This window comes from Drosophila erecta, unplaced genomic scaffold, assembly GCF_003286155.1.
Source record: "Drosophila erecta strain 14021-0224.00,06,07 unplaced genomic scaffold, DereRS2 tig00000000-arrow-pilon, whole genome shotgun sequence".
In the NCBI taxonomy this organism is placed as follows: Eukaryota; Metazoa; Arthropoda; class Insecta; order Diptera; family Drosophilidae; genus Drosophila; species Drosophila erecta.
This window is the reverse complement of record NW_020825194.1, coordinates 26,681,160-26,694,906: the sequence shown is the minus strand read 5'-3', so window position 1 is coordinate 26,694,906 and position 13,747 is coordinate 26,681,160. Positions and strand designations below refer to the sequence as shown.

Genomic DNA, 13,747 nt, shown 5'->3' with positions numbered 1-13,747 from the left:
AATCAAGTCAAACCCCATTTTTATGTTCATATATTAATTATTTTTAAAGAGCATTATTTTCTGAAAAACACCACCCTATAAGGACCTTCCACCCATCCAATCCAACCCCACAGGCCGATGCAATGCGGCTGGCAGGCCGAGTTGGCCACAACAATCCAGCTTTTAGTGACCATTTGTGCATCGAGGCGAGTGGAGGAGCAACAGCAGGCGAACATTGCGCAATTGTTTACAATTGCCGACGGAGAGCCAGAAAGCTGAGAGAGAGGAAAAGCTGGGGAAGAGAGCCAAAGCTTTTCCGCAGCATCCTTTTCTCCCAGGCGCGCTCTATACTCCACTTAATTCCCATTTCGACGTTGCCTGTGCGAGGAACAGATGCCAAATTTTACAACATACCATATCGGAACGAAGTAAACACGGCAACTAACAAAAAATTAAAAAGTTCAAAATTCAAAATTACGAAATCATTGAAATTAAATTAAGAAGAACGAGTGGAGCGGAATGCGGGGCGAGGAGGCGACCTACAGGCGCACCACGCGCGAGAAGATTGTTCTGCGAGGGAACACCACCATTCGCACAGTGGACTCCACTTCCACATACCTGCCCGTGATGAGTCCTGCGGGGTGAGTGCTTCGCGAGGGGATGGACGAAGGGGTGGCAGTTGGAGACGCAAGGCGTGCCGAGACATTGGAGCGTTCCATGACTGTCGCCCCGGAATCGATTTTTATCTCGGGCTGCAGCTGATTTTCAGATACAGATACTATATGTGTGCGTGTCCGAAACGGCCTTCGCTTGTCGGATTCTGCCTATATGTATCTTTAAATGTTGACACACCACTCCAGGCCCACTAATGGCGCTGCTCTCAAACGTATGCTATAGTTTCTGGTCCCCGCCGTTGGGCCAACTCGAGAACCGGCTTTCTTGGCCCGCATGCAAGCCTGCCATTAAATTACATTGCCGGCAGATTATTGGGAAACCACTGCTGTTTGAGTAAATACTCGGGCATACATAAGTGAGTGGAACGCCTTGCTTTTCCCGAAAATCGATGGAATCTTGAGTTAGAAGCTAGCGTGCATTGACCACAGTCCGCCGCGTTGGGTAACACAAGGAGCTGAAAGTGTTGTGGGGTGAAATCGAAGCACGAATGTCCTTCCACTTTAGATAAACAACTGTGGTCAGGATGTAAACAGTTGTAGAAATATAACGAGTTATCGTTATCTTATTTTACTTTATTTTGTATGTGCTGTTTTTTATATATGTATTTCAAAAGCACTTGAAATAGCCACTATAAGAATTTGTGTAACTAAATTGTTGTTTACATCGCAAGAAAAACAAGCATAAATCCATTGAACTGGAAATCCCAGCAATATATTTGAATTTCAATACATTTTTAGAAAAAGTCTCGATCGCATTCACCGCCTCCGATCAGCGAGTTCCCTGTTACCCAAGTAGCAAGTACCAAGAAGCACCCTTTCCCCGTAATTTACCATAATTGAAACCGCCCCCAGCAGCGCCCAAGCGAAACTTCCTTTAACCTCAATTCGCATTCACACGGACTCACACCGGCCAACTGGGAAAACTACCCGGTCCGGAATGGTAGTGGTAGTCGCTTTGTTGTGGACGCGTCGTCCAGTCGAGTGGTCAGTTTCAGTTGGTCTACAACCCTCGAGTTGTCAGGTGGAAGCTCGCCTAGTCGCGTCGCGTTTTCGAACTCCTAGTGGGAGCCAATCGAAGACTCCGGGCGCAGACTGTCAGGGAGCAAAGTTTTCGCCCGAACATATCCGCGTGTGTTTTCAAATTCAAAGTGAAGTGTTTGTCTCGTCCTTAAGTGTCTGACTCTGGGACCGCGCCATGTTCAACACCAGTGCCCAGAATTGGTTCGGCATGGGCCAGGCATCCGTGGATCCGAGCGGCGGAGTGGCCCAGCTGCTCAACAACACTTCGAGTCTCTACAATCAGCAGCAGCAGGCGGCGCCGCATTCCTTCATGCGCCAGCGATCGCTGACCAGTTCCAATCCCGCCCTGGAGCGCTCAAACGCTTTAGCCACGCGGCCCCAGTCGCCGCCCAACGTCCAGGTTGAGTACGAGGTGGCGGTACCCTTCGTATCCACCTACCGGCACACCCCGTACCACTCCCTCTGGGATCTGCACCAGTGGTAAGAGCTAGCGGAGATCTGAAGCACAAGAAATCCATCTATATTTGAAAGCACAAGACAGGGGCACATGATTTCCATAAAAGGAATTGTAAAACAGTAATGTAAACGAATTGTATTGGAATTCCTTGACCTGGCAGTTAATAACAACCTCGTTGGTGGGTAAGCTATCAACCTCAAAGTATTTCCTTTGTTGCATACGACGCAAATTTTCTCCAAGAAAGCTGCCCTCTTGACCCCATCCAGTTTCCTCCGCGAATATATTTCTTCTTTCATAATTGCCATTTCGCTGTAATTTGCATAGGACGAAATGTCCTGAGTGGTGAGTGGATTAGCATAAACACCTCTTGGTGACACGAATTTTAAGGGGCTCATCACGGACTAAGAGTCCAAGGAAATCCGCCATGCTGGTGCTTTTCCACGCCTATGCCGGCCTTGTAACACTTTGCCAATCAATCAATGCTCAGTTAAAATGCAAGTAATTCCCAGATTATGACCCATTGATTCGTGCATAGTATATGGAACAAATAGGCTGTGGCCTAGTTCGCTCCACTAATCATTCCCATCAGGAACAAGGAATCAAGAATCTGAATTCGTGGGCGAGCACATAGGAAACATTAACCCAAATTCGAGCGAGTACAGCTCGCAATATAAATACCAAGCGGATGTGCCAGGAGTCAGGCAATGTTGCCGGGAATTATGGCTGCGCTGCTGCTAGCAACTTAATTAGCCTGGCGTAAAATATATTGCGGCCCACTTCCCAGATCGAGATTTACAATGTTGCCGCCGGAATGGCCTTAAAGGCTTTAATGTCTCCGGATGACGCATGCGAAGGCGAAAAACACACCAAAAATACATTTCAAATGCGAATAGAAAAGTTAACAATTGTCGCCGGCACGTCAATAACCTGGCCAAGAGCCAGCGAGTTTATTGACCCCACCTGCGGTTTGAACAGGCGCCCACTTGGGAGGCACTACTAACTCTTCGTTTCCCGGAAATTCCCGAGCATTGTCTGCGGAGGGGCAGGTCAGGATGGGAGGGTCCTCCGCAAGGGCTAACTAATATTAGACGGCTAGACACGAGGATTCCAACCGGTATATGTATGCACACACCTCTACACGCGAGGCACTTGTCCGCGGCTGATAAAGCAAATGACCTTTGCGACATGGCCAAGTTGAATGGCAGCTCCATGGAGCCACCAAATAGTTATGGGGGTCGTTAACTACGGGTTTTAAAAATCAGCCCTTGGGATTTCGTTTGGTTTGTTGTGGGCTTTTGTATCCCTATCAGTCATATGCCATGTTTATAATAAGTTATTTAAAAAATCCGTATGTGCCGTAATTTCATGCATATAGCATAGTTCCCCACAGCAAGCGAATTAAGCTTTCCAAAGGTATTTGAACCCTTATGATCACTCTTTTTTCCCGAAACGTACCTTACAGACCAGGCCATGTTTATGTAATCTCCCAGAGGGAGAATAAATATTGATCACATTGGTTATCAAGATGGAACGCTGTATTTCAGGTAACAAGTATTTCTACAATGTGCAACATCTGTGCAATGTAAATAAATACTTAAGTTAATTGCCAAATATTTATGTACTTGTATTTTATGTATGTACTTGGAACTTTTGGCATTGGTCATGTTAAGTTATGATAGGCAGATTCCTCTTTCCTGATTTAATATTGCCAATTTAGTCAAGAAGGACCTTCAATGGATACCCTTTCCTTTCCAGCTCATCCACACCGCCGACAAGCCTTTCGCACATGGCCCGGATGATGGACTCTCTGATCCTGGACTCGCTGTCCCCGTTTGCCTTCACAAAGATCACGGCCACCAGTCGACCATCTCGGAACGCCAGCTTGAAGAAGAGCTCGGATGGCGGACACTCCTCGACAGCGGAGCGCCACCGGCCTATCAACAACCTGGGCTCGAATGCACCTGGAGGATTGGGCATTGGCGGAAGTGTCCCGTTGCGCAGCAAACAGCGGCTACCCACGCAAGGTTTGTGCTCCGGGTGGCAGGGTTTCCTATATAAACATTAAAATGCAGTTTCCGCCGCAGAAGTGGCACCCCAACCCCGAGCCAATCAGACGGCCCAGATGCCATTTCCATCGCAGCAGCAGGATAATCGCTGGGTGTCCTCCCTGCGCCGTCGGGATCCCGAGCTGCAGCCCACACTACCCTCCATCAACAGCAATGCGAACAGCAGCAGCCTTAGCCAGAGCCACCACGGAAGTGCCGGGAACGTGGGATTGGCGGGAGCAGGAGCACCTACACCGGCCGTCAGCATGGGCGCGATGCGCTTGGGGCGACCAGCAAGGGCCTCCGCCATGACCGCCGCCTTGCGGAAGAGCAGATCCGTGGAGCGTCTGCGGGCCAGAAAGCTGAGCACAAACACCCAGCTTAACTTGAAGCACAAGCCGGTTAAGAAGAACTCGCTGGACGAAAACTCCAACTCGGATGACCAAGACGCCACTACATCTCTGGAGGACAACTCGCATGCCCAGTCCCTAGCCACCAGTCACAACACGCCCAAGTGCTCGCCCAAGACCAAGGCCAAGCACTTCTCGCCCTTGGGCTACGAGGTCCATCTGGTGGACACCCTGGAGAAGGACATCCTGCAGCGGCATCCGTGCATCAAGTGGACCGATGTAGCTGGGCTCAACGAGGCCAAGACAATACTCCAGGTGAGCTTTTATGTTACGAGTCGAGGTACTATCTTACATTAAAAAAAAATGTTATGAAAAAATCCTCGTTTCAATTTAATTATACTGTTTGCAAACTTTCTGATATTCAACTTACTATAATATACATATCTATCTGTGATTTTTTATGCCCGTTACTCGTAGAGTGTGTACTAGATTCGATTAAAATTATGTAACAGGCAGGAGGAAACGTTTCCGACTATATAAAGTATATAAATTCTTGATCAGGATCAATAGCCGAGTCGATCTGGCCATGTCCGTCTGTCAGTCCGACTGTCCGTATGAACGCCTCGATCTCAAAAACTACAAAAGATTAAGAATGAGATTAAGCATGCAGCTTCCGGAGACATGGACGCAGCACAAGTTTGTTTCAAAAAACTGTCACGCCCACACTTTTGAAAAATGTGATATTTTTTGACTGTTTTAAATACTTTTACGGATATTCCAGAAAGCTGAGTAACGGGTATCTGGTAGTCGGGGATCTTTTGTTTGTTTGGACATGTTCAAAATTGAATCCCTAAAATATAAAATTGCAGCTCGGAAAATGCGAATTAACTGATTCAAATTGAGGACCTAAAATAATAGAAGCTAAATTCATACTTCTTTTTCGCCCAAACAGGAAGCAGTGGTGCTTCCGGTAATCATGCCGGAGTTCTTCAAGGGAATCCGCCGACCGTGGCGTGGAGTTTTGATGGTCGGTCCGCCGGGAACAGGCAAAACAATGCTGGCCAAGGCGGTGGCCACAGAATGCGGAACCACCTTCTTTAACGTATCGTCCTCTACCCTTACCTCCAAGTACCGAGGAGAGAGCGAGAAGCTGGTGCGGCTCCTGTTTGAGATGGCTCGCTTTTATGCGCCCAGCACCATTTTTATCGACGAGATCGACGCCCTATGCGCCTCCAGGGGCAGTGATTCGGAGCACGAAGCCAGTCGACGGTTCAAGGCCGAGCTGCTCATCCAGATGGACGGACTAAACGCGAGCATGCAGGAGGAGAAGGTTATCATGGTGCTGGCGGCCACCAATCACCCGTGGGACATCGATGAGGCCTTCCGGAGACGTTTTGAAAAGCGAATCTATATTCCTCTCCCAAACGGTAAGTATGTTCATCCTTTCGTGCAGTGAATAATAGTAATATTCTTCCGCAGAGGACACCCGATCGGCTCTGCTCAAGCTCTGTCTGAAGGACGTATGCTTGTCGCCTAGTCTGAACACAGGAATGATCGGCGACGAACTGCAGGGCTACTCGGGGTCGGACATAAGTAACGTATGCCGTGACGCCTCAATGATGGCCATGCGGCGTCTTATTTCCGGACGCACTCCCGATCAGATTAAGCAGATCCGCCGCGAGGAGGTGGACCAGCCGATTACTTTGCAGGACTTCCAGGACGCCCGTCTGCGCACCAAAAAGTCTGTGTCTGCCGACGACGTTACCCGCTTCGAAAAGTGGATGGAGGAATATGGGTCTTGCTAGTTGTACGGGCTGTTGGCCCAGCACCCTTGATTCTATCCCATGTGTACTTCCAAGTCCCGATCGCAATATTTTTTGTAACCTGTATAAATCGTACTTGTTAGCCGTATATATATACGCTTATTTGCTCAAGTGCCCCACGCCCAGCATTGCTCCTCTATGTACGTGCACACGGTAATCTGATATCTTATAAATACATAATATATACAATAAAAACATATGTAATTTTTAATATTTATTCAAAAGAATCCTACCATAGGCTTATAGCAACATAATGTATTTTGTAATCAGCATATTTGAAAACAGAGAAACGAAATAAATTAATCAACACCCTTTGGATCCACAGACCCTACTAGGCCCTCAATTTGGCAATGGTGCTCTGGTAATCTTGCTCGACCACCCTGTATTCCTCTTGCAGCTGCTCCATGCGTTGTTGAATCGTTGGCAGGCGAGCACGCAGCATTTCAGTGTCCATCTTGAAGCGCTCCATTTTCTTTAAATCCTTCAACTGCTTGTAATAGACCGCGTTAAGCCGTTTCTTAACTTCCAGACGATAGGGCCGGTACTCCTTTTCATCCTTCACATTGGTGTAGAATAGACGCAACAGCTCGTACACTTTACGCACCTGGCGGGGATTGAGCTTCAGAGCCTCGCGAGCTTCCCGCACCATCTCCTTGTTAAAACCCTTGACTATCTCGCCTCGGGCAAACGACTTCAATTCCATGCAAGATCGCGCGTCTACAAAATTCCGCAAGCGCTGGAACTCCTCAGATGGATCCTCCACTGTTATGTCCACAACATTCTTCTGCGACTGATAAAATTTGTAAATGCTCTCGACCAACTGGGTAGCCAAGCCGAGTTTCTGGAAAGGCGGCAGTATAAGCATCTGACTTATCCTGGGTCTCTTGTTTTGGGGATAGGCGTAGTACTCGTATACGGTGGTGTAACCAGCTGTGGCGTATTGATACTGGCCATCGTTGTTCTTGTACTTTTCGTAGCTGAATGAACGAGAAGACGTTGCTTAAATAGTTTTAGTCCTATATAAGTTCTTTAGGACTTTTACATACTGATAGCAAAATAAGCCAATCTTGTCCTAGAAAACTTACCACAAGAAGTAGCACCACTGTGGATCATCAGTGTCGATGTAGGAGGCAGCGTCCACGAACCACAAGATGAATGTCTGCAGCCGGGCAAAGAACTTTAAGAATGATAAGCTCTTGTAGTCGCACTGGTAGATCTCGAAAAGGCGCTCGCTGCCATCGTCCGATACCCGTTTGTATTCGCTAATCTTCTCTCCGAAGGGCTGGAATTTGTCAGCCTTGTCCAGAGTCTTGAGAAACTCATCAAGATTGATGAAGTAGCAGCCGTCTGGCAGACTCTGGGCAATTGTGCTGACGACGTCGTCGGCTTTGATCTCTCCGCCGGAGATCTCATTCACCCGTTTGCCGTAATCGACGCCCAGGTAGATGTGCAAAGGTCCTGCCGTGTACATTACACGCACGTGCAAGTCCTGGTAGCCGAAGATGGTCTCGGTCTCGCCGAAAATCTGGTGGGCCATTGCGGGATGGAAAGTCAGGGCGTCATTGTTGATGTCGGCCTTGTCTCGGACTATAAGCAGAAACATTGCAGGGCTACCTTAGTACCAAACAAGGATACTTACTCAGCTTAAAGTCCACCACTTCGAGAGCATCGATCACCAGGTCCTGGTACTTCTCGATTTGTGCCATTGTGTAGTCCTTCAAAAGGCGCCAATCAATTTGCTTCCGCAGATGCTGGACCAGAAGATCTTTCCGGATCTTACTGCTTGTGGCTGTCACGTAGATAGCAGCTAACTTATTGCTTAAAATATCCGAAAGCACGTTTTTTGCAAAACCAGACAGTTTTTGCGGGTGTTCTAGGCCAATTTTCGCGGCTAAACAAAGTGATTGGCTTTCCAACAGTGTTGGACAACGAAAGTCAGCCTACACTACACCAACCACGGATAGGGCTGTCAGATGTGACGATTAAACTATCGGTGCCGTGATGAGAATTGATATATAAACTATATTATATGTGTATTATTGTATGTGGTAAAATTAGATTTTGTATGAAATAGTTAAGTGCATAATTTTAATTCATCATCGTGACCACTTAGCTCACACATTGTCACTTTATACAAATATTAGTATCTTCTAATTGGAAGTTACGCGATTTGTGTTGAACATAGTAGCCAAGTCTTGTGTCGATACTTAACTCTATGACAACCCTATGCAAAATGTACCGTTTTTTCTGGATTTTCCAGACTTTAATTTTTCTAACAAATATTGCGAAATCGATTTCATTTAAAATTCTTAAAAAACCTTCAGCACGTTCGTTTTTACAAAAATTTGTTTAAATGTGACACTTCTCGCGCTCGGTACTATCACTTCAAAATTTACCCTTTTCAACACTATAAAATCCCGCAGCCAACTTAACACAGCATTTGTAAGCAAAAATTTCTGCGGAGAATATTATTAGAAAAAAGCCGCTTTTGCATCCAACTACTCTAAGAAAAGGATCAGGCAAATCCACCAGGTTGAAAGAAGACGACGTATATCATTTCCCATAGTGAAGAACAAGTACATTCTACAGCAGAACAAAGGCGAGAACTAGGTAGGTGAGAAAAGTGCCTCGTCATAGCGGTAAAAATTGAAGTAAACATTGTTTTGTAGAGCACAATGGACACCTATTTGTTTGATGGCGGCCGCATCACCAAGATGGAGGTGGACTACGAGCCGGCCTGCAACGAAAAAATCCCCCTGGCCAAGGAGCTGGCGAAGAAAAACCCCGACGCATTTCACGAAGCCATCGAGATGATGCTACAACTGGAGAAGCAGACTCGCCTGGGTGCTGACATGGTTTCCTGCTCACGAGTTCTAGTGGCCATCTGCCAGATCTGCTTTGACGCGTCCAACTGGAACGCCCTTAACGAGTACGTTTCCCTGCTTGTACGCCGTCGGTCCCAGCTGAAGCAGGCCGTGGTCAAGATGATCCAAGAGTGCGTCACGTACGTGGACAAGACGCCCGATAAGGAGACTAAGCTGAAGCTGATCGACACACTTCGCTCGGTTACCGAGGGCAAGATTTACGTTGAGATCGAGCGGGCCCGTCTCACTAAGATCCTGGCCGACATTAAAGAGGCTGATGGCGATGTCGCCGGAGCTGCCACCGTCATGGAGGAGCTACAAGTGGAGACATATGGCTCGATGGATAAGCGCGAGAAGGTGGAGCTCATCCTGGAGCAGATGCGCCTTTGCCTGCTGAAGGAGGACTACGTATCAACGCAGATCATTGCCAAGAAGATCAGCATAAAGTTCTTCGATGATCCGGCACAGCATGATCTCAAGCTAAAGTTCTACTATCTAATGATTCAGTTGAACAGAGACACCTCCTTCCTAAATACATCGCGCCATTATCAGGCCATAGCGGAGCCTCCGCGCAAGAAGACTGGCCTTACACCCGTGGACTCTGCCGCGTCCACGGATGAGCAAAAGAAGAAGGACGAGGACAAGAAAAAGAAGGACGAAGATGACAAGGATAAGAAGCCAGAGGTTGCTTTAGAGCCTGATGTCGAAGTTGAGCTAACCGAGGAGCAGAAGAAGGAACTGACGGAAAAGCTGGTTTGTGCCGTGCTTTATTGCGTCTTAGCTCCTTTCGACAACGAACAGAGCGACATGATGGCCCACCTCTCAAAGAACAAGAAGTTGGAAGAAGTACCGGTCTACAAGTAAGCATTTTTGATTCGAGCGCAATTGGAAAAAGTTATTTTATTTTTAATTTATAAGGGAAATTCTGCGGTTGTTCATGTCAAAAGAGCTGATCAACTTCGACACATTTAATGCCGACTTTGGGCTCGTGCTGGCTGAAAATGAGATGTTCAAGGATAGCACAAAACACGGCAAGAAATGTATCACCGAGCTCAAGGATCGTCTAATAGAGCATGTAGGTTTTGTCGCTTTAAATTACTACTGATTGCTAATCAATATTTTATAGAACATTCGCATCATTGCCTTGTATTACTCCCGCTTGCATTTGGCGCGAATGAGTGAGCTTCTGAACCTGCCCACCAGCCGTTGCGAGGAGTATCTGTCTAAGCTGGCGAACACCGATACCATCCGCGTAAAGATCGACCGTCCCGCTGGCATCATTTACTTTACCCAAAAGAAAACCGCCTCCGACATCCTGAACAATTGGGCCACAGATGTGAACCAGCTGATGTCCCTGGTCAACAAGACCTGCCACTTGATTAACAAGGAAGAGTGCGTCTACTCCGTCATGTGCGCTGTCGAGGATTAGTCCTGTTCCATAGGTGCTTAGAATAGTGGTTCCCTCTAAAGCGCGCACTCACACGCAACTGTAATTGCACTAACCTCCCAACCATTTACATTTCGATTTTCTTGGTGAAGTTTGTATTCATTGACTGAACTACAATTATTAAATGAATTCCCCCTTTAAATGTTTATGCAATTCAATGCAGATTTTGCCAGTCATTGGTGATTTCTGGCGGCATTTCACAACACTTGAGGGTGTGCGCAGAGTGCTTCTTCTTATCTAGCGGAGTCAACATGGGCGTAGATCTAAACAAAATACATAAATGAAATTGGATTTAATATTTAATACCAATAAAAATATACAAGTTAATAAAAATTTATAAACTTCTTACCAAGGAAAAATATCTGTGCTGTATTTTTAGTATTTTCTATAACCCTTTTATAGAAATGGATGGCAATCATCCCCTCAAAACTTTCGACGGCGTCACTGGGAGCTTGTTATTTTTCTTCATTGTAGTATAGTAAAGCGCACATTTCGCAAATCAGTTTGAAATTTGTATTGTTTTTACTTAAGAATGCCAAAAGAAGATTGTAAATACTGGGACAAGTGCTATCAGCGAAATCCCACCCATTTGTCCAAATACAATCATCCAAAAAAGCAAGAAGAAAACGAAGAGGAAGGCAAAAAAGTGGCGCCAAAAAGAAGTGCATCTTCGCATCCAGGACTAAAGGAAGAGGAAAAACACACCGAGCGAGTGGACAAGGATAAGCCCGATACGAGTACCTTAAGTATGGATATGGTGAACGAGGAAATGGCCAAGGGCAGTTATGAAGCCGAAACCGAGGAGCTGCACAAAGAGGCCATGAGCAACATATCCGGGAAGAACTACATGGAGATCCTGGAGAAGCGGATCCGCCTGTCCGTGCAGAAGGAGTACGACAATCTGTGCGAGTCCAACGAGTTCATCCGACACAAGTTCCTTGTCGAAATGCCGCCAGACTTTTATGAATTTTGGAAGTTTGTGGGAAGCTTAAAAATTGATCCTGCGAAGCCCAAGGACGCTGGCTTGGAGCACCTAGACAAAGTATTTCAACTGCAGTTGGTGGGTCCCTTTGAGTTCCTAGCCGGCAAATTCCACGGCGCCCAACTAGGCGAACCGGGAGACTACCTGCGCCACTGGCGTTTCTACTACGATCCACCAGAGTTTCAGACTATCTTCGTGCGCCGAGGCACGGGGATTCACTACGGTTACTGGCGTGATGTACCGCAGGACAAGGAAAATCTCTTAATAGCCCGCAACGACTCTGCAAAAGGCTGCGAGTTCCAATTGGTGGCTGGAAATGCCTTTGATGCATTCCTCTACTACCTGGAGCACGATTTTGTGGCCACCCCGTTCTCAGCTGGGCAGTTGGCGGGGATCAAAAAGGCGGTGCCGAAATACTTGAGTGATAATTCTCTGGAACTAGCCCAGCTGGACCGACTGCAGCGGGAGCGCAACAAGCGGGTTGTGGCCAAGACATTCCACCGAGCCGGCATTGTTGTGCCCTTTGACCGGAAGACCCAACTAGGCTACCGGCCGCTGGCCGTCAGCGATTCCGAGCTCAAGAAGATGCTGGCCATGCTGGAGCGGAAGGACGTCGATAATGGAGCCGCCAAGCAGGCGGTTCTGGAGAAGCTGCAGCCGGTGGCCAACGCAGCCAACATAGCAGTTGATGAGTCAGACTTTGGCAGCGCCCTGGAACTAGGCATCGATATGTTCTGCAGTGGTCACAAGGAGCTGCACATGCTTGCCTCATCGTTGCTGGTACCCGCCTATTCAATGCTTTCCCGTCCACAGTTCATAGCCATTGCCAAGGCGCACATGGAGCAACGTAGTCGGGAGGTGAACCTCAGTATTTTTGAAGTACTTAAGTAGTTCGTTTTTTATTCCGCAACCGCATCAATTTTACAAGCATTAAAACTAGGAAAAACACAGCCAAACGTAGTTTACATGTACAGATAGGAGTTCTCCTTGCGCGGAGGGATGTAGTTTGAGCTGCAGGCCACGCCCGCGCTTTGAAGTACCTTAATCACTGGCTGGGCAGCTGTGGCGTCGAGGGGCAGCTTGTCGGTGTAGATAACGAAGGAGGTAACTGGCAATTCCACCTGATCCCGCCAACTGGCAACTGTATAAAAAGGTGAATGAAAAGGTGAGATGATTTCTTCAAGACCACTTACCGCCTGCTGCAACTCCAGCAATAAAGTTCGGAGCCTCAAGTTCAGTGATATCCTTCTGGTTGGCGCCTATGCCGCGGACAACGGCAACGTGATCCCGGTAGAGCTGGATATCCTCGCTCTTGAATTCGACCTTTGGCTTAAGCGTGAGTGTGATCACTTTCTTGGCCACCTTGACGTACGGCAGTAGGAGCTCCGCAACCTCGCCGCTACTGGTTAGGTCCTCATTGATTATGGCCAGCAACAGTTTAGACGAATGACTCCAGTGCAGGGACGAGTTCTTGGCAGGAATGGCGCATAGGCGTTTTGAATCCTTTGCCAGCAGATAGGTGGCGAAGTCAGTGACGTTTACGCCCTCAATGACCACCAGGATCTCACTCTCCACAGGGGCAGCTTCTCCCGTGGACTCATCATCGAACTTCAGCTGCAGCCTGCAAATCCAAGATATTAGTACTGCCTAAATATGTTTAGATCACGCACTTCTCCACAGGCTTCAGGTTCTCCAGTTCATCCTCTTCGCAGTCGTCCCAGAAGGCACGCGACGAGGGTATATTTAGTTCTCCAAATCCTGGGCAGCTCATCGTGTCTTTTTCGAAATAATAAATGTGTGAAGCTTAATTCAGATCACTATGTTTTTTTTCAAGTCATCAGTGTGACCATGTGCTGAACGCCAAAATAAACGTTTCTATATTTGCAGTTACACTTAAAGCATTTATAGCACTTTTTCTGAGCTGAACTCAAAGATTTCAATATAAGCAATATATATTCCAAAATCATGTGTTGAAAATACCGTTTGAGTTCTTAAAAATTGATGGAAGTTACGACCGCTGTGTAGGGTGAAATTTAACTACAATCGTTGGAGCTAGTGAAATATGAATGCATTTAATATTATTGGCCATTCAAATTTGTTCATTTG

General features: G+C 47.1%; 5 protein-coding genes across 9 annotated transcripts; 3 read left to right on the top strand and 2 right to left on the bottom strand.

Annotated features, from left to right (window-relative positions):
- The first annotated feature begins 170 nt into the window (after window positions 1–170).
- On the top strand, window positions 171–6,673 carry LOC6552599 (katanin p60 ATPase-containing subunit A1). Of its 4 annotated transcripts, none has more exons than XM_015154080.2 (5): window positions 171–620; window positions 3,886–4,154; window positions 4,215–4,840; window positions 5,478–5,952; window positions 6,005–6,673. In XM_015154080.2, the coding sequence occupies exons 1-5, from the start codon at window positions 499–501 to the stop codon at window positions 6,328–6,330; spliced, it is 1,818 nt and encodes a 605-aa protein (XP_015009566.1). In that variant the 5' UTR covers window positions 171–498; the 3' UTR covers window positions 6,331–6,673. The 4 variants fall into 4 exon arrangements, with proteins under 4 accessions (XP_015009566.1, XP_015009565.1, XP_001978992.1 ...); XM_015154079.2 differs by having other exon boundaries at window positions 4,203–4,840; XM_001978956.3 differs by lacking the exon at window positions 171–620 and adding an exon at window positions 1,628–2,153.
- On the bottom strand, window positions 6,550–8,313 carry LOC6552600 (histone acetyltransferase type B catalytic subunit). Its single transcript, XM_001978957.3, has 3 exons — window positions 7,988–8,313; window positions 7,434–7,935; window positions 6,550–7,325 (listed from the first exon to the last, which is right to left on the bottom strand). Exons 1-3 carry the CDS (start codon window positions 8,052–8,054, stop codon window positions 6,680–6,682), a joined length of 1,215 nt encoding a protein of 404 aa, XP_001978993.1. The 5' UTR covers window positions 8,055–8,313; the 3' UTR covers window positions 6,550–6,679.
- Window positions 8,314–8,559: 246 nt separating this feature from the next.
- On the top strand, window positions 8,560–10,801 carry LOC6552601 (26S proteasome non-ATPase regulatory subunit 12). 2 transcript variants are annotated; one of them, XM_015154081.2, is made up of 4 exons: window positions 8,560–8,958; window positions 9,018–10,072; window positions 10,131–10,287; window positions 10,339–10,801. In XM_015154081.2, exons 2-4 carry the CDS (start codon window positions 9,024–9,026, stop codon window positions 10,639–10,641), a joined length of 1,509 nt encoding a protein of 502 aa, XP_015009567.1. In that variant the 5' UTR covers window positions 8,560–8,958; window positions 9,018–9,023; the 3' UTR covers window positions 10,642–10,801. The 2 variants fall into 2 exon arrangements, with proteins under 2 accessions (XP_015009567.1, XP_001978994.1); XM_001978958.3 differs by having other exon boundaries at window positions 8,560–8,962.
- Window positions 10,802–11,046: 245 nt separating this feature from the next.
- On the top strand, window positions 11,047–12,591 carry LOC6552602 (histone PARylation factor 1-like). Its single transcript, XM_001978959.3, has one exon. The coding sequence runs from the start codon at window positions 11,192–11,194 to the stop codon at window positions 12,530–12,532; it is 1,341 nt and encodes a 446-aa protein (XP_001978995.1). The 5' UTR covers window positions 11,047–11,191; the 3' UTR covers window positions 12,533–12,591.
- Window positions 12,513–13,531, bottom strand: LOC6552603. The gene is made up of 3 exons (XM_001978960.3): window positions 13,312–13,531; window positions 12,835–13,262; window positions 12,513–12,782 (listed from the first exon to the last, which is right to left on the bottom strand). The coding sequence occupies exons 1-3, from the start codon at window positions 13,410–13,412 to the stop codon at window positions 12,604–12,606; spliced, it is 708 nt and encodes a 235-aa protein (XP_001978996.1). The 5' UTR covers window positions 13,413–13,531; the 3' UTR covers window positions 12,513–12,603.
- Window positions 13,532–13,747: the final 216 nt, after the last annotated feature.